We start from the raw sequence: 17,499 nt of genomic DNA, 5'->3' as shown, positions 1-17,499 counted from the left end.
CACACACACACACACTCCCTTTTAATTGTATTAATCTTAAAGTCGGCATGAATTTTAATAAATTATACTTTGAGGCAAAAATCCACTGTTTTCAGAGTGTCAGGGAGCCACATGTGGGCTTACAGTCTGCACTATGAGCAATAAAAAGACAATGCTGTTTGCCATTTCCTTTGTACTTAATCACACATCCATTTGCTCAATCCAGCTGGATGCTTCTTACCAGTAATTGCTGATTTGAAGTGATTACTTTATTGATCTAATGTCTGCTTTATGGAAGTTATTTTAGTGTTGTTTAAGTTTTATCAGGGGCCTGAATTGAATTAGCTGTCTCAAGTGTGGATTTGAAACAAATTAAATGAGTACAGAGTACAATATAAATTTTCATATACAGTCAGAGATTGAAACTTTGCCAGTCTTTAAGTGCAGTTTTAAGCTTCCACTAAAGTTCAACAGTTGACCTTAAAATTAAACATTTTCCTGATATTCTATTATACTTAAAAATAAAAACTAACAAAAAAACAAAACAAAACAAAACAGTAACTCTGTGCCTTAACCTTAAAGGCACTTCATGTAGCTGATTGTAAGCCATAATGAATAAGATCGTTAATATAGCATGAAAGAGAAACATTATGTGAAATTGTTGGTTTAACTTTAATTTATCTTAAGCTCATGCATATTTTTAAAGAGTTTTTCCTCATAAAATGTGTGTAAAGTGTATATGCTGTAAATATCAATTCAAGTTGTCAAGTTTACAACCACTAGAGGGCAGCAAAGAATTGGTTTAATTTCTCACAAAAAAAAAAAAAAAAAAAAAAAAAAACTAAAAATAGTCTTGACAACACGAGCCCACACCCTGGTTTAACCTAAAACAAACTTTTTATTCTAACAGTGTAGTGACACTTTTTACAATAAGAAAATAAAAATATACAGAAGAAGAAAGAAAAGAAATTAGTAAACGCACTGTTGCTGTAAAATTTACCGTGAGATCTCTCTCTCTCTCTCTCTCTTTCTCTCTCGGTAGAAATGTAAACAGAATGTGACCAAATCATCACGGAAGACTACGGGGGACAAGCTGCAGCAGCGTCTCAGCTTCAAAGAGCAGAGCTTGGGGTCACATTTCAAAGCTTAAATGTTGCAGATAGTGTATCACAGAAGGCCCCTCAAAGGAAAAACTGTACCCTTTGCTTATTCTGATTTTCTACCAAGCCAAAAAGTTAAACAAGCTAAATACTTAAACAAAAAATAAATAAATAAAATAAATAAAAAATAAGAACATATGGGGATTTGTGTGGTGTACTGTAACAACAAAAGTTATAAACTCTGAAAGTGCATAGTTTAGTCATGTTTACACAACACTAGAGAACGTCTTAAGCACATCAGACAACTAAATAGCCAAATTTACAATAAAATGTCTACATTTAAAAACACCTTTTAATGTTTTTTTTTTTTCTTTTTGGTTACAATGGAATTTGAATAAAAATTATTTACAGGAGTACTTTACTCAGTGCCTAACATTTCTACACAGAGGCAAATGTTTGCCGTAACAGTAAGACATTTGAAACTCAGTTAAGACTTACACAAGTGACCTCTTCACTTAAATGTTAGGACAGACATGAGAACAGATCCTTTAAAGACGCCGATAAATACATAAAATTTTAGATTTGGGCTTAGAAAGGCAAAAGGTCTGGAAAACCATTTATTGAGATCACTTTTTGAAAAATTATAAGAAAGTTTGTCCTTTTCATTTTGAAGAAAATAAAACAATAAAGGGAAGCTAAAGACTTTTGCTCAGATCTCAATTTTAGTGTTTCTAATATTTACATATATTTCTCTGTGGCTGTAATTTTTTACCGATGCATTCTTTTAATTTTAGAGTCAGAATTTGACTAAGCCAACCATCGACTCCATGTTTTGCATAAAAGGTTTCATAACTCTAAAAAATATCAAGTTTTATAGACAAAGTCTGCAGCTGAGGGTATTTACAAATGTGCAACAGATACTAAAGTATCCTCATAAAAGTATTGCTCCCAAACACTGAATAGTTTTAAATGAATAGCAGTTTAAACACTGTGTAGACATAGTTAACATCAAAATTACAGACAGTGTCTAAACTTTTATCCTGCCATAAGTTCAATTGCTTTTTTAGATAAGTGCAGATCAAACAATAGCAATACAGCATTTTATAAGACAGATGCACATGTCTGAAGAATTTATGAAAACATTTTTCTTTTTAGTTTAAGACGACTGTAATAAGTTCAACATGTAAGGAATTAAAATAGTGCATACCTTTTATTTTCTTACATACTAATTTACAAATATACAAAATAATTTGAGATTTTCTGGTAGATTCTGATGACCAGAAGCTTGTAAAATTAAAAATTCCAATCTGAAACAATGCAATTATCCCCTTTATTCTAAGCAGGAAAAATATGGATTACATTTGCAATTCTCACACTGAAGTTGTCTTGTGCTGTTTTGAGGCAAGAGTATGAACCTTAATAGTTGCAGATTAGAAACTTAGAAAGTCTGAGGTTTCTAAAAGTTGAAAGTGGTGGGAATACACATTAAGATTTAGGGGACCTAACTATTTCTGGGTATACAAGTATTGCAAAGAAGATAGCTAAATAGGGGCATAAAGAAAAGCAAAACAGCCTTAACAATGATTGAATCATTTCATCCACTTATGACTGCAGTTTTAAACTTTCTACGAAAGCATGGTTTAACAATCTTAGAGTTAAATTTGATATGGAAAATAACCTCAATACCTTAAAATTAGTGTCTCACCATGGGGCACAATCTTGGTCATTTAGACAACAGGTTTTTTTTAAATTTAAAATGATCTAGTATAATTAAATGTGAGATTTATGGTCCAGACTGGTATCACTCTACAGAGATAAGTCTAAAAATATTTGAAGTCTAAAGGTAAAGATACATTTAATAAAATTGTTGATTTCCTTTAGAAGTTTGGAACTTAATTTTGAATGACTTTTTTTTTTCCTTCACTGATTATTGTCACAAGAAAGTTCAGTTGTGTTTCTAACCTGAATAAGACAGGTTTCCAATAATCAGGAACCAGTATTTAAGTGGTAGGTAGCAGGAAAGTCTAAGCTGTTATAAGTATTTATAAAGTGGGAAATTTGTGAACATTTGTGTCAATACTGTTGCTTTGTTCATTGATATAAAATATGGGGGAAACACCCACTTCATCTGTTTGTCATACAAGCGGCTCTCTCAGATTTGCTTGTAAGGGTAAGGGATCTTGGTTGGGGGCAGAATGCAATAACTCCTCACTGGTTATTTCAGCAGGAACCACAATTGTATTCTGCACAGGAGGCTCCTGAAGATATTGGGCCCTTTCGCAGTCTGTATTAAAAGGTTCTTGGCTTGTCAGAGGTTCTAAAGCCTCAAGCTCCATTTCATCAGCAAGGTCTATATTAGTTCCATAGAGAACTCCCAGTCTTCGTGCAAGGAGCCCCTCTTTTTCAGGTGGATCATCATCGTTGTAATTTCTGCCAATCCTCTTCAGTCTGTGCATATAAGCAGCGTGGCGTACGCAGCGCTTCAGAAGATGATTACGATAAGCTCGTTGAAGGACCACAGCAGCTTGTTGCTCTTCCTTGTGGCGTACCGTTGTGGTAATTGGTGCAAAGGAGTCTTTTGTGGGGTTGCTAAGAATGAACTTAGCCTCGATGCTATCCCGCATTGCTGCCATCTCCACTGTATCTCCCAGTACCATCTGTGTAACAGCCATCAAAACATCCAAGCAGTGGATCCTATCCCCAATAACCAGGGGCAGATCCATTCCAATCAGACGAAGCCGATTGGGTTTGGCGACCCTGAGAGGCTCCTGCAAAGTGTCGCAAAAATCTGAAAGTCGACTGTACTCGATAAACATTGTTCCGTCCAAGTCAAACTTCTCCCAGGTTTCGTTGAACATCTCAAAGTCTTCCTCGCAAAGTGGGTCACCGCTCTCTTCTTGAGCCACATTGAAGTTCTCCAGGATGATGGCAATGTACATGTTGACCACCACTAAGAACGAAACGATGATGTAGCTGCAGAAGAACATCATACCCATCCCCGGGTTTCCGCAGTTACCCTTCACATCTGTGCCTGGGTTCTCAAATTCAGGGTCACAGTCTGGAGGTTCCCTGTTCAGCATTGGAAGTAGAAGCCCATCCCAACCAGCAGATGTTGTAATCTGAAACAAGCAGATAATGCTACCACCAAAGGTCTCAAAGTTAAAAATGTCATCAATTCCGGCTTCTTTCTTGACGTAGGCAAAATTTGACATGGCAAATATGGAAAAGATGAACATGATCAGAAAAAGCAGGAGACCAATGTTGAACAGGGCAGGAAGGGACATCATTAAGGCAAAGAGAAGTGTCCGAATGCCCTTCGCTCCCTTAATAAGGCGCAGAATCCTGCCAATCCTGGCTAGTCTGATCACTCTGAAGAGAGTTGGAGATACAAAATACTTCTCAATTATGTCTGAGAGCATTGTACCTGAAATCAGAAAAAAAAAACAATATGTAATATACTAGTACATGTTTTTTTTTGTTTTGTTTTTGTTTAGTAAAACAATGGTAAGACATTGTACCCACCAGCTATTGACAAGATGACCACAATGAAATCAAAAACGTTCCATCCATTGGTAAAGAAGTACTGCCGCAACGCGAAGAGCTTCAATACACACTCTCCGGTGAAGACAACAATGAAGGCCACGTTTAATTTAAAGAGAAAATCCTCTTTTTCTGGGCTTTGGTCATCTGTTTCCACCATCATGGTCACCATATTGAGGCAGATTAGAACCATAATGAAGATGTCAAAAAACTGCTGGCTGATGAAATCAAACACAATGCCCTGGACCGGGTTCTGTTGGAGAGACACGGAGAAGGTCAGTGAACTTTTCCAAACCATTTAATGAAAATGTCGTTCTTTGTATACTAAGCTCCTCTGCCATAAATCAAGCATTTTAGGACAACAATTCATTAAGAAGAACTTCTATAAACATCTCGATATCAGTTCAGGCAATCTTCAAGCTAAGCTTTTAATAATCTCTAACAGCGGTTTTTGAGATCACTTTTTACTCACGAAATGAAAGCAATTTTAAGAATACATCGTCCTGAGAGCTGATGCTATTTCCTAATATAACACAGTGACACCTACTGGCCTTATTGGGGTCTTACATCGCCCTTCAGGAAAAAAAAACCTTTTTTGATCAATGTTTTAGAATTTATTTCAACAGTTATTTCCTGCCGACCATTAAAAAGAGGTGGAATCCTCTTATGTTTGTTAAGGGTCCATGATTTTCATAAATTGGAAAATTAGTAACACACCATTGGTCGTGGAATTGGCTTTTGTGGCTTCTTGGAACCGAGTTTCTTCATGGCCTCATAGTATTTTTTCTGTTCATCAGTCATAAAAATGTCTTGGTCTCCAAAGTGCACACATAAGACAAGACAATAATTATTTGATTGCTTAAAAAGCCAAATTGCTTTTCATCTCAAGAAAACCATAACATAAATTGCGGTAGGGTTTTTACAAGCTGTTTTCTTGAAAGTACTTATCTTTTTCTTTTGTTGGTTGAAATTGTCAATAATGACACCGATGAAGAGGTTTAGGGTGAAGAAGGAACCAAAGATGATGAAGATCACAAAATATATGTACATGTAAAGATTGATTTCGTAGGATGGTTGCTCCTCAACCTAAATTGAAAAAACAGAAAATATTGGCCTGAAACACAAACATTTTTTTGTGATAGTTAGTCCCATTGTAGTGACTCATTAAATTGCCATCAATCTCTGAAATAAATCTCAGTCTACGCTCATATTTATTGAAAATACAAGTAAAGGGTGACTTATTTGAATCAGCCAGTTATCCTATTAATTTAAAAAAGAACAGAGTGATTAAAATTGATATATTTATGAAAAATAATTTATCCTACATATGACTGCAAAAAATCTAGTATTCTATGAGCTACTATTTCCACTAAAGTCTATAGTATACTATCAAATGAAGATTTTTTTTTTTGGTCCTCTTCCAAAAACCAAAATTAAGGGGCAACATGTTCGAGATTAAACAAACATCTTATCCCGCTACTTATGGATAGTTTTTTTTATCATATTTGAAGGTGCCATTTTCAAAAGCTTACAGTGGAAGCAACTGGAAAACATCAAATCTGAGGTGCACTTCCCATGTAAACAAAAAAATAAAAAATGAAAATGAATACCTCTCTTGAGTCCACGGCAGCATACATTATGTCCATCCAACCTTTAAAAGTTGCCTGTAATCATTAAGAATATTCTCAAAATATTGGCCTCCAAATAAAAAGACAATATCAACTAAATATCGCAGCATACACTAAAAGGAATCCTCACCACTTGAAGTAGAGAGAGGTAGCCTTTCCCAACATTGTCATAGTTGATTTTGACGTTAATCCAGCGAGCCTCCCGTGTGGCTTCTTCAAGGGCCAAGCACTCGGTTCGATTGTTGACCTCGGTCATAGGGAATAGCTCCTCTGTGGTGGTGTTGATGCAACGGTAGAACTTCCCCGCAAACAAATTAACGCCCATGATGCTGAAGATAAGCCAGAAAATCAGGCACACCAGCAGGACATTGAAGATGGAGGGAATCGCTCCAACAAGAGCATTCACCACCACCTGCCCAAAAGAAAGAACCCTATTTCAATTATCTAAAAATATATGTGGTTAAGAAAAAAAACAAGAAAAAAAAACATGTTTTGTTGATAAGATCAATGAAAAAAAAATATTTTAAATAGTTTCAAACTGACTTAAAATGACTTACTTCTACAATAGCAGACAGCCATGTTGTGAGTATGGAATCAACAAGCGAAAAGGGGCAGCCAATCAGTGCAGTTATTTTTTAGACATGCAAAAGGCTGAAATAGTACTGTTCAGACTCCAAAGGAAATGTACGTACCCTCATGCCTTCAAATCTCGATAGCGCTCGAAGAGGCCTCAGTGCTCTGAGGGTTCTCAGCGACTTGATCGGACCAAGATCGGAGTAGCCCATCCAATTTGCAACTAAGCTAATCAAGGAAATCTGCCAGAAAATAACAACATTTCCTATTCAGGGGTTAGCATGGACTTTAGCCAATGTAAGACGTGTCAGTCTGTGTTTACTGTTGCATACTGTGCAGGCCAGCTTTTGGAACTTCACCTCCACACTTACATCCACAATGAAAAAGTCCAACCAACACCAAGCGTTGGTGAAGTAGGTCTTGAAGCCATACGCAACCCATTTCAGGAGCATCTCAATGACAAAAATGTAGGTGAAAACCTTGTCTGCAAACTCAAGAATTATTTTGATGGTTCGTCGCCTTTCTATGTATATATCTTCAAAGGCCTACAAAAAAAAGGGAGGAGGGGGAAAAGTCAAATGCTTAAGAAACAATCCTGAATTAGTTGGAGTAATGACTGGCCTCACCAGAGCCCCACTGCTAAGGAGGATCATGAAAATGATGAAGGTTTCAAACCAGTCGTGTTCCACTATGGTGAAGCAAGTTTTTCTAAGATTCCACCATTCTTTGCCTTTGCCACTGGTGGTATCCACCGTCAAACATGGCCACTTGGTCACACAGTCTGCGAAAAACGAGAATGCATAGAATCCACACTGGAAATAATACACTTTGGCACTTTTGAAGGCAATGCATAACAGTGAGGGTTCATTTTAAAGATGTTTTTGTTCACACCATCAGTGAAGCAGGCCTCTGGTTCTTCAGGTTCCGGTTCCTCTTCTTCCTTCTTTTCAGGTTCAGGCTCAGGAGGACGATAATCAACTGTGCTGCAGACTGAAGAATCCCCGTCATCACACTCATTTGTTGTAAAAAAAGAAATATAAGCATAAAATTAGTATCTGCTCTGGGCTTCTGCTGAAAACACCTCTGAAAAATGCTACTCATAAAGAGTTACTCACTTTTACTTTTTCTGGGATACTACTTTCATCTTCACGGTTTTCCTGGAATAGTTTTTAAAAATATATATATATTTTTATGCTTGTGTAAGGGGTAATTTATCAGTTAGTGAGAATATAATGTGTTTGGAAATTGCATCACCAGCACAATATCCAGTGCTGGTGGACTGATGGCAGGCCGGCAGTTTATTTTATTATTTTTTTGCTAGCCATCTTATTGAATTACCTAACAAGTATTAGGTAGATATGTAGTTAGCTAATTTCTTGTGAGACAGATCTTCACTTCTTTTCTTTTACCGTATTTTGTTCATCATCTCTCCGCAGTGCACTCTCTGGAAGTTCGTCATCTTCTTCATCAACATCCTGCTCACCATCATCTTCATCATCATCGTCACTCAGATTATCATAATCTGATTCTCCCTCAGCGATTGGGACTTTCAGACTGAGCTCTCCATCCACCGTGAATCCAGAGGGTTGGCTTTGCACAGGGCCATCTGAAATCCCATCTGCTACTTTAAGAGTCAGACAGGCGTCCAAATGGTTCATCTTGACTTCCTCGGCTTTAGGCTTTCCATCGTCCGCCGTTTCCTTATCCGGCTCCTTGGGCTTTTTACCAAGTATTTGCTGGATTCGCTGTATGAGAAATGCCTTTAACCAATCGATGCCTCGTGTGATCCTCCCAATAGCAATCTGCAGATTGTTCATCTCGCCATCTTCATCCCCTGCCGATAGGTTGTCTCCGCTGAATGAGCTGAGCAGCAACGCCAAGAAGAGGTTCAATACCTGCGTAAAAAGATTGACGGGCTTAATGCTTTAAATTGTACTTTAAATATTTCACAGATGTGAAAAGCATGAAAATGAATACGATTTGGAGCTAATTAATTAGTTTTCATACAAGTCCCTGCTGCTATTCAAGTCCCTTTGAAGAGTCTGAAGCAAATAGGAAACATGTCACATTAATAAACATTATGTTGACAGCCTGCTATTGCAGATGAGGCTATCTTTAGATTAAGTCTGGTGATCAATTTCTCACTTCCCGTTTGCCAGGCTTGTCAGGTTATCATGGTTACATCGACTAGTTGATGTCTCTCATTCTGGAACAAGAGCTGCGAATCAGTAAAGACAGCTAGCGGATAAATGGAGCTACACAAAGGCATAACCAACAATAAAGGAGTAGAAAAGAACAGGCTATGATTCATGATTCAAAGGACATACAAGTGAAGCACAAAATGATTTTCAAACTCGCCACACGCTGTTTTAGACACAAACACAAGAATCAGACGATCTCAAGGCAACAAATTCAAGGGGGGGAAAAAAAACGGGAGGTGTGAATTTGGCCACGGCGTGGTTTAACAGTGCCAGAAGGTTTGTCTGAGTATTTCAAATGTCAGAGACGAAAGGAAGGAGTGGTTCCAGATGACAGAAATGCAACAGAAATTCAAATAACCATTTGTTACAACCAACGTATATGAAAAATACCACCTTTTAACGCTGCTGGTTGTGTAACGCTGGTGTGAGGGACTTGTTTTTGGGCTCACTTTCAGCATTGTTTAAACACCAGAGCACTGAACACATCTTCTGATTGCTACTTTCAGCAGGACAATGCAACACGTTGCATCAACTCAGTCCAGACTGTCAGCTTGGATCAAGCTGTTGTTGAATCAATGCAATAAAAATAAGGCAGTTCTGAAGACCCAAAGGTAGTCAAAACCAGTACTAGCAGGGTGTAATAAAGCAACAAATGAGAAAGAAGTTTGTAAGAAATACTGCAGAAATATGATGAAATCATTCATTATTTCAATTTGATCCACTAATTTGATTCCTTTAAAGGCATCAACTTGGTTCCTTTTCCTGCCTGTTCATGGGGGAGCATAATTTATCTCTGCATCAGTTACTATCAACTCTCCTATCAAATGACTTTCACTGTGCACCCAATAAGTCTCTTTGCTACCTGAGCTTTGCTTTCTCAGCTGTCTGTGTTTCTTCCCGAAGCAGTATAGCTGGCTTACTAGAATCAGATCTTAGGTCACATGCAGAGTCAAAACTTCTGTTTGCTGGTTTCACGTGATTTGATCCACCTAGAAATCCTACACTTACCAATTACACTTGAACGTATTTGCCTTAATTTCAACGTGCATTTTTGTATTAAATCACCAGCTTTGCAAGATCGTAGGATATAAGCAAACTACACGTAGCGTGACGTAGTTCACGCAATATTTCAGTTAGGGCTTAATGATGAGTCATTTCCTTTTTATTTCTATGAATAACCTGACAGGAAACCGTTTTGGCTCTTGCAATTAAATATGATCCTGAAATGATGTCTGTCAGTGATCCTCCATCAGGCCTTCTTCCCTAAAGCAAATATAAAAGGTCAAGGCTAGTATTTTTATGCTGTCGACATTCACAATACTATGCGCCACACAGACAAGCTGTTGACAAAATCTTGATCCTGACAGCAATCAGTTAGACAACTACATTAGGAAATGGATGAACTAATTTGATTAACCATTGTCTTATCCAATGAAAGAGTCAAATTGAAGGGTGACACACACTAATAATCTTGTAAAATAACTGATTGATATTTTGTCCAAACTTGCCATCACTGTAGCACAAACAGCAATTATTCCACTTGCAAATCTGCATATTTTAAACTTAATGACCTTTTAAAAACTCACCACTAGATTTCCAATGACCATGACCATCATGAAGACGATTAAGCACATCGCGGGCCCAGCCACCTCCATGCAGTCCCACATCGTCTCGATCCACTCGCCGCACAGGATGCGGAAAACGATGAGGAAGGAGTGGAAGAAGTCATTCATGTGCCACCGTGGCAGCTCACAGTCTGCGGAGATCTTGCACACGCAGTCCTTGTAGTTCTTTCCAAAGAGCTGCATGCCCACTACGGCGAAAATGAAGACGATGATGGCCAGCACCAAGGTCAGGTTCCCCAGAGCGCCCACCGAGTTACCGATGATCTTAATGAGCATGTTGAGTGTGGGCCAAGACTTTGCCAGTTTGAAGACACGAAGCTAGACACAGAAGACACAAATGAGAGATAAAGACACGCCATGAAGAAAAACAGAGGAAGTTTCATTTGAGGGGTGCTGAATAGTTATGAGCGGTTAACAATGTATCCACAGTAAACAGCAGTCAGCGAAATCTCAAGTTTGAACATTTAGAGAAAAGTTATCAGCGTTGATTTGAAATAACGTTAAGCCAAACATGGCCAATTCAATTAAACTTGAAGTTAAACAACGCCGCTAACTTTGTGATAGCTTCTAAAGGTGATGAACTAAGTCAATTAGAATTATCTCTCTCTTACCAACTACTTTTCCTTTGCCTATTATACAGATATCGTCTTCTCTCCTCAGCATCAAACATGTTCCCTTAGGTTTTGTGAAATGAGTTGAAACTAATCTGGTTCGAAAGGAGTGAACAGCAGAGATGTTGACCAAAATTAAGATGTCTTTCGCCATCTGAGGGCTGATTTGGTCTAACATTAAAAGCAGTCAGGTTAACCTGTCAGTTCTGAAATTGTCAGCTTAACTCTTTTTTTGCTTCTAGTTTTCCCTTCTTGGATTTAAATAGGTTATGAAAGTCCAAATTAGGCTAATTTCATACATTTTCTCTCAACATTTGAGACTGCAACAGATTCTTAATAACAGTTAATCAAGAATTAGCATATTGCTAAAAACCACCAAATGTTTGCTTCAAGGTTCTTAATTTTTTAGCAGTCTGGTTTTTTACTCAATCAGCAGCAAATAGACCATGATTGATTAGTGCTAGATGTGATTTTCAGAGATGTTGACTCATAGATATTCAACACAACCTGACTTGAAAAAAACAGAGAAAATAATTTCCGATCATCATTGTTTCTTACCAAACGGAATGACCTTAGGACTGACAGACCCTGGACATTTGCCAGACCCAACTCCACCAGGCTGAGAGTTACAATAATGCTGTCGAAAATGTTCCATCCAACTTGGAAATAGTAATAGGGATCCATGGCGATAAGCTTGAAAAACATTTCAGCTGCAAAGATCCCAGTGAAAACCTAGAAAGCATAAATGAAACTCAAAAGGTCTGAGATCTTGGCACGTTTCCCTGCTAGATTAAAAAGTGGTAAATACATACCAGATTTCCTACTGAGAGCATGTTGTCGAACTCCGGGGTCATGGGGTAGTGCTCCATTGCCATGAAAAGGGTGTTGAGCACAATGCATATGGTAATAGCGAGGTCAACTAAGGGATCCATGACCACAAAGTGCACCCACTTTTTAAAAACAATCCAGGTGGGGCAGCAATCCCACTTCAAGAACATGTCTGCAAATTTGTACCAGCAAAGTGGGCAGGGTCTCTGAGCCTCCTCCAACTCTAGACAAACACAAACAAGAGCAGAAGACATATTGCACTTCGACAATTTTCAACACGGTTATGGTGCTCATCTTCCGCATATCTGTTGCAACATCCTTTGTGTGACAGCTACATTCATGCCATTCTGTTTCACTTTGTTTACTAGGCTAAAATAGCCCAAGCTTAACACCACAAGGGCATGACACCAAATGTTGACAGGGATTTGCATGGGATACAGCGTGATTAGCCTCACCGTGGGAAGCCAATGGCAATGCTAATGTTCTCTTTAAATAAAATACTGGTCAGAGTTACAACTGTTTGAAAAGTTAAGTTAGTTGGCAGTGGTTCTGACACTGATGCAAATTACTGGTGTGACACTAATTTCATCTGGACACTACTAATGTGACTCTAGAAGGTCTTAAGATGTAAAGTTAAATGTAAATACTTATTGTTACAGAGGTAAAAATGAGTAGCTGCAATGGATGACAGTATAGCTACTGCAATAGGACTTAATAGGATTATTAAGTCCTATTAACAAGAACTTAATGGGCATTAAGTCCTTGTTAGTAGACTTAATTTTTAATATGTTTCAGTCAGCTTTGGCTATGATTGCAAATGTCTGGGACTGTTATATTGTTATATTTAGGAATTGTGTTTTTTCAGTTGTTTGTGACATTTTAGCGCTGTACCTTCCATGGCGACCACAGACAGCACTGTCGCAGCACTACCAGATCTCTTCTTCAAGCCAGGTTCTTCCAGGTGAAGTGTGCTGTGCACCGAGCCCAGTGACTTCTCTTTGACTTCATAATCTACAGCAGACTATGGGATGTGCTTAGAAATGATGTGAAACAAACGATATTTCCGCAGACCGCAATATGTCTTCTCCAACCAACCTCCTCCATAGTGGGCGCTCGAATCATCAAGCGAGGAACAACTCTTCCGTTGCAGTCATTCACAGCCTCACCCTGCTTGAGACCAGGTCCATTATCTTCCATCTCTGATAATGTGTGTTGACTCGCAGACTTCTTACTGGCCAGGGTGGCTCGGCTTCCATGGAACTGTGCCTGCCAATTAAAATATTGCAAAGTTGACTGAAAATATGCTATTTAAATATATCCGTCCTACTGAGAATAAAAAGAACTATGCTTGTGTGAAGATAGAATAAAAACAAAGACCAGCCAGTGTTTTTCTTGTCATCAGCTTTTGGACTTTGGTTTTGTGTTTTGCTTTATTTCGGCGTTTGTACTTGGTTCCTTTGTTCTCTGTGTCCATTTCCTAAGTTTAACATTATATATCCTTGTCTCATATTTCTATATCAATTTGTTACTCACACCAACATCTCCCCGTGGTTCTCTTGTGAAGTATTTATTAAAATGGGTTACCAGTGAATCTTAGATTTTTTTTCTAGGTTTTTAAATTAAAATGTTAAGGTAAAAGTGTTCATTTTGCCTGCCTGTCTTACTTGGCAAGTAAAAAAAAAACAAGCTGGGAGGCTTTAAATGAACTATTATTATTATTATTATTATTATTAATCATCTTGTGACATTTGTCTCATTAATAAAAAAAAAATGAGGCCATGTTTGAAATCTTGAATGCGATCAAATAGTGTCCAAAAGAAATTTAGAAACAGTTTACAGAAAAAAAAAATAATTGTATTGATCTACTTTTAATTTAAAAAGAAAAGTCTTTATAAGAGTTTATAATTTATGCCTTGGATGAATATGACTTGCTGTCGTTACCTGCTCTTGATTTTTTAGTTGCTCTAAAAGCCGCTGGAATTCCTCCTCTTTTTCGATGGCCTCCAGTTGAGTTGCTTGATTCTGTTCATAATAAGCCATGGCTACCACAGCCAGGATGAGGTTGATGAGGTAGAAGGAGCCCAGGAAGATGACCACCACAAAGAACAGCATGTATGTCCTCCCAGCTGCCCGCAGAGTCTTTAAAAAAGAAAAGAAGCTGCAAGAACTTAGGACAATTTTCTCACTTACAAATGTAATCACCCAAACAGACAAATCACAAAGAAACACAGAAGAAATTAAGTTCCAACCAGCTGGAAAAGATTCTCCCAGAAGTCCTGTGTCATGAGCCTGAACAGAGCCAGGAAGGCCCATCCAAAAGAGTCATAACTGGTGTAGCCAAAGTTAGGGTTCCTTCCAGCCTTCATGCATGTGTATCCTTCTGGGCACTTTCTATCAACAGGGGGAAAAAGTTAACTAACAACTAATGGCACCTTTCTTGAAGCACATCTGTCTCTAAATCACTTTAATCAAAAAATAAGTTTATTCTATAAAATATCCTGTAATTTTCGAAACAGACAACAAGCAGCTAAATTACATTGGGAATGTTTTTTTTTTGGTAAAACATACCCAGCATCAGAGCTGTTGCCACAAATTAGAGCATCTATGCTGCCTTCTGTGAAATACTGATTTTCTGCAAGCAAAGAAGACAATGATGTTAACTCTCCTGTGAAGAAATATTGCCATGAAATAATGACTGAGGCAAAAACGGAAACGTACCCGGATTTTCGATGTATTCGGCAAAATCAAAAGAACTGTTGGAGTACATAGACTCATTTACAGCCATGGTGGCGTTGAAAACTTCGTTCATCAGAATGGGCCATCGCACGCATTTGTGACGCAGGTTTCCCATGAAAAGCTGGAGGCCGACGAGGGCAAAGACTGCGAGGGCAAAGACGGTCAGGACCATGACGTCCCCCATTTTCTTCACCGACTGGATCAAAGCCCCCACAATGGTCTTCAGGCCTATGAGACAGTCACTGGATATTAACCAACTAGAATAAGGCAAACTGAAAAAACAAGCCATAAAGAACATTTAAATGCAAGTTAAGAATGAAGGCGGTTACCAGGAATTACAGTAATTGTTTTCAGGGCTCGAAGTACACGAAATGTCCTGAGAGCCGACACATTGCCAAGGTCAACAAACTCAGTAATGTAGCTAGAAAATAATTAAAAGAATAACAATTAAACACCCAAATAAAATGAAAAAATACCACAACATTTAGTCATGCTTTTGTTATTATGTCACTAATATAAGAAGTCCGTGAAATACAACAGAAATCAAGACAGTAGACATTTTGGTGTGATACGATTGGTTTGAAAATGACAGTAAGTCACAAAGTAAACAGTTTAAAAAATTTAAGGCATTTCTCATTTCATTAGATTTTCTTTTGAAAGCATCAGAGCTTATAATCTCTAATGTGGTCTGTGGATTGTGTTCTTCAGATTTTCTCCATCGCTCTGTCCAAAAGTAGGCAGCTTTTCAAGCCCTTGTGCATAATCATGGCATAATGGGAAAAAAGGAGTTTTCATGTTAAAGATTTCTTCTGAACTCGCTTTTTTGTGAAATTTTTCATCAGACTTTGTTGTTAGACAAAGATGACCTGAGTAAATATAAAATACAGTTGTCAAATTATGATTTGACAACTGCAATACCTAAAAAAGCACTTTCCTCTAAACCTAATAAATTATGGCACCCTTGATAACTACAACTTCAATCGTGCATTTGCAGGAATGGTCAATGAGTTTTGTACATCAAGGTGGAAGAATTTTGGCCCGTCTTCTTTGCAGACTTGTTAAAATTCAGCCATATTGAAGGGCTTCCAAGCACAATCAGCCTGTTAAAGATCCCAGGAATATGTACGAGTGCATGTTCCTGGCATTTGTAACATGAACTGTTATTGCACATGCTTTCCTCTCAAAAAACAAATACTGTTTAATGGATGAGATTTTACTCCATTTTTCTTACTTTGGTTTTCGTAGACTGCACAGTAGGCTGTTACGGTCTGGCACAAGAACAGGAAATAAAAAGGCTTCAAAAAGCCTTCAGTACTTCTACTTAAGATCACTAGAGAAGACTCCAAGAATAAAAGTACTTTCAGATACTTACGCCATGCTGATCACCATGAAATCCAGCCAGTTCCATGGATCTCGAAGGAATGTAAACGAACCAATGCAGAAACCTCTCGACAACACTTTGACTGTAGCCTCAAAGGTATAGATTCCTGTAAAAACATATCTGAAAAAGACAATCTGTCATAAATGAGAAAAAGCCCAGGCACCAAAATGACCAAAAAAGAAAAAAATAACAACTGTAAAATAAAACCACTTACTCCACAGTTTTACTCCATGCTGGTGGGTTGCTCATCGTCATGAACACACAGTTCGACAGAATGGTAATCATGATGAACATGCTAAATAATTTAAGTCAGGATTAAGGAAAGTTCCTTAAGATGCTTACAAATCTTTTGCTTTTATTCATCAAATTGAGCAAAAAAAAAAATATCAAAATGTGGATGCTAAATAGACAAAAGGATATGAATGTATGAGAATTTTGATGGATCCTCTCCTGATCACACTAAAGGGGCTGAGAATGTAACAAGCCGGCTCAGCGTTGAACCTGTAAATCGTGTTTCCTTTGCTGATCACGACAAATGTCTGAAAAACAAAGAGATGTATCCTGAAAACTAATTCCAGTCTAAGCAACATTGCAACAAATCTTTAGCAATGACAAACGATAACTATTGTAAAAAATGCACTGCATGTGGACAGCTGTGGTGTGGTTCTGCTCAGATGGATTCAGACTGACATTCTGGGCTTTGTAGAAGGGGTCCAGGTCCTCCAGGGGTGTGTTGAGCAACTCTGGAGGAGGGTCTCCATATATTAGGGGAAGGCTCTTTCCAGCTTCCAGATCAGGGTGTGGCCCCACTGGTTCTCCCCCGTCATGGTCTTCTGCTTCTGCTGATTTCTTCCTTTCCTCCGCGAGCCTCTTGATTTCCGCCAGTGATTCCTGGGTGAACGGGCGGAAGACCGCAATGCCTGGGGGAGGGAGCAGGTTCGCCATCTTTGCATCGCGAAGGGAGGTAACCACGCCGGGTACTCCCTAGATTGAGCTGAATGAAAAAATGGGAAGTAAGAACAAAGTGCATTCCTACCCCATGTGTCTCAAGAAGCATTTAGCCAATGTTCTTCAGTTAAACCAAGACTGAAATTGTATGCTTTTGTGATCACCCTTCACCAAAAACAATGTGGCATTAGATTATTGCTGTTTAAAAAAAAAAGAAAAAAGAAAACATAATGATGTATTCATCCAATATGCTTGGCATAACTGGTTTAAAACATTTAGGAATTGGAAAATTTGATCAGTATGAATGTTACATGCTGTCATGTACACATCACCATCCACACTTATTGAA

The 17,499-nt window shown here is 38.1% G+C and overlaps 1 protein-coding gene across 4 annotated transcripts; it reads right to left on the bottom strand.

Annotated features, from left to right (window-relative positions):
- Nucleotides 1-1,417: 1,417 nt before the first annotated feature.
- scn4aa (sodium channel, voltage-gated, type IV, alpha, a) lies at nucleotides 1,418-17,217 on the bottom strand. 4 transcript variants are annotated; one of them, XM_015060008.1, is made up of 26 exons: nucleotides 16,893-17,217; nucleotides 16,623-16,741; nucleotides 16,417-16,506; nucleotides 16,194-16,322; nucleotides 15,151-15,242; nucleotides 14,804-15,049; nucleotides 14,654-14,717; nucleotides 14,335-14,476; nucleotides 14,027-14,224; nucleotides 13,181-13,351; nucleotides 12,977-13,106; nucleotides 12,070-12,308; nucleotides 11,816-11,989; nucleotides 10,608-10,964; nucleotides 8,230-8,715; nucleotides 7,936-7,977; nucleotides 7,712-7,832; nucleotides 7,447-7,601; nucleotides 7,192-7,365; nucleotides 6,940-7,062; nucleotides 6,378-6,659; nucleotides 6,230-6,283; nucleotides 5,568-5,705; nucleotides 5,337-5,441; nucleotides 4,602-4,872; nucleotides 1,418-4,503 (listed from the first exon to the last, which is right to left on the bottom strand). In XM_015060008.1, the coding sequence occupies exons 1-26, from the start codon at nucleotides 17,145-17,147 to the stop codon at nucleotides 3,215-3,217; spliced, it is 5,646 nt and encodes a 1,881-aa protein (XP_014915494.1). In that variant the 5' UTR covers nucleotides 17,148-17,217; the 3' UTR covers nucleotides 1,418-3,214. The 4 variants fall into 4 exon arrangements, 3 of the variants coding, with proteins under 3 accessions (XP_014915494.1, XP_014915495.1, XP_014915496.1); XR_001428430.1 differs by lacking the exon at nucleotides 1,418-4,503 and adding an exon at nucleotides 5,092-5,192 and having other exon boundaries at nucleotides 4,784-4,872; XM_015060009.1 differs by lacking the exon at nucleotides 7,936-7,977.
- Nucleotides 17,218-17,499: the final 282 nt, after the last annotated feature.

The sequence above is a fragment of the Poecilia latipinna genome, unplaced genomic scaffold (genome assembly GCF_001443285.1).
Source record: "Poecilia latipinna isolate Pla-1442-1.1 unplaced genomic scaffold, P_latipinna-1.0 Scaffold1676, whole genome shotgun sequence".
NCBI classification, from domain to species: Eukaryota; Metazoa; Chordata; class Actinopteri; order Cyprinodontiformes; family Poeciliidae; genus Poecilia; species Poecilia latipinna.
The sequence above is the reverse complement of the archived record's forward strand: the minus strand, read 5'-3'. Positions and strand labels throughout refer to the sequence as shown.

Excerpts from the sequence above, each read along its gene's own strand:
- scn4aa (XM_015060008.1), bottom strand. The coding sequence starts at position 17,147 with ATGGCGAACCTGCTCCCTCCCCCAGGCATTGCGGTCTTCCGCCCGTTC. Across the intron at positions 13,352-14,026 it reads AACTAAAAAATCAAGAGCAG|GCACAGTTCCATGGAAGCCG; the intron begins GTAACGACAGCA and ends TTTAATTGGCAG. Across the intron at positions 6,660-6,939 it reads CGAGATTTGAAGGCATGAGG|GTGGTGGTGAATGCTCTTGT; the intron begins GTACGTACATTT and ends TCTTTTGGGCAG.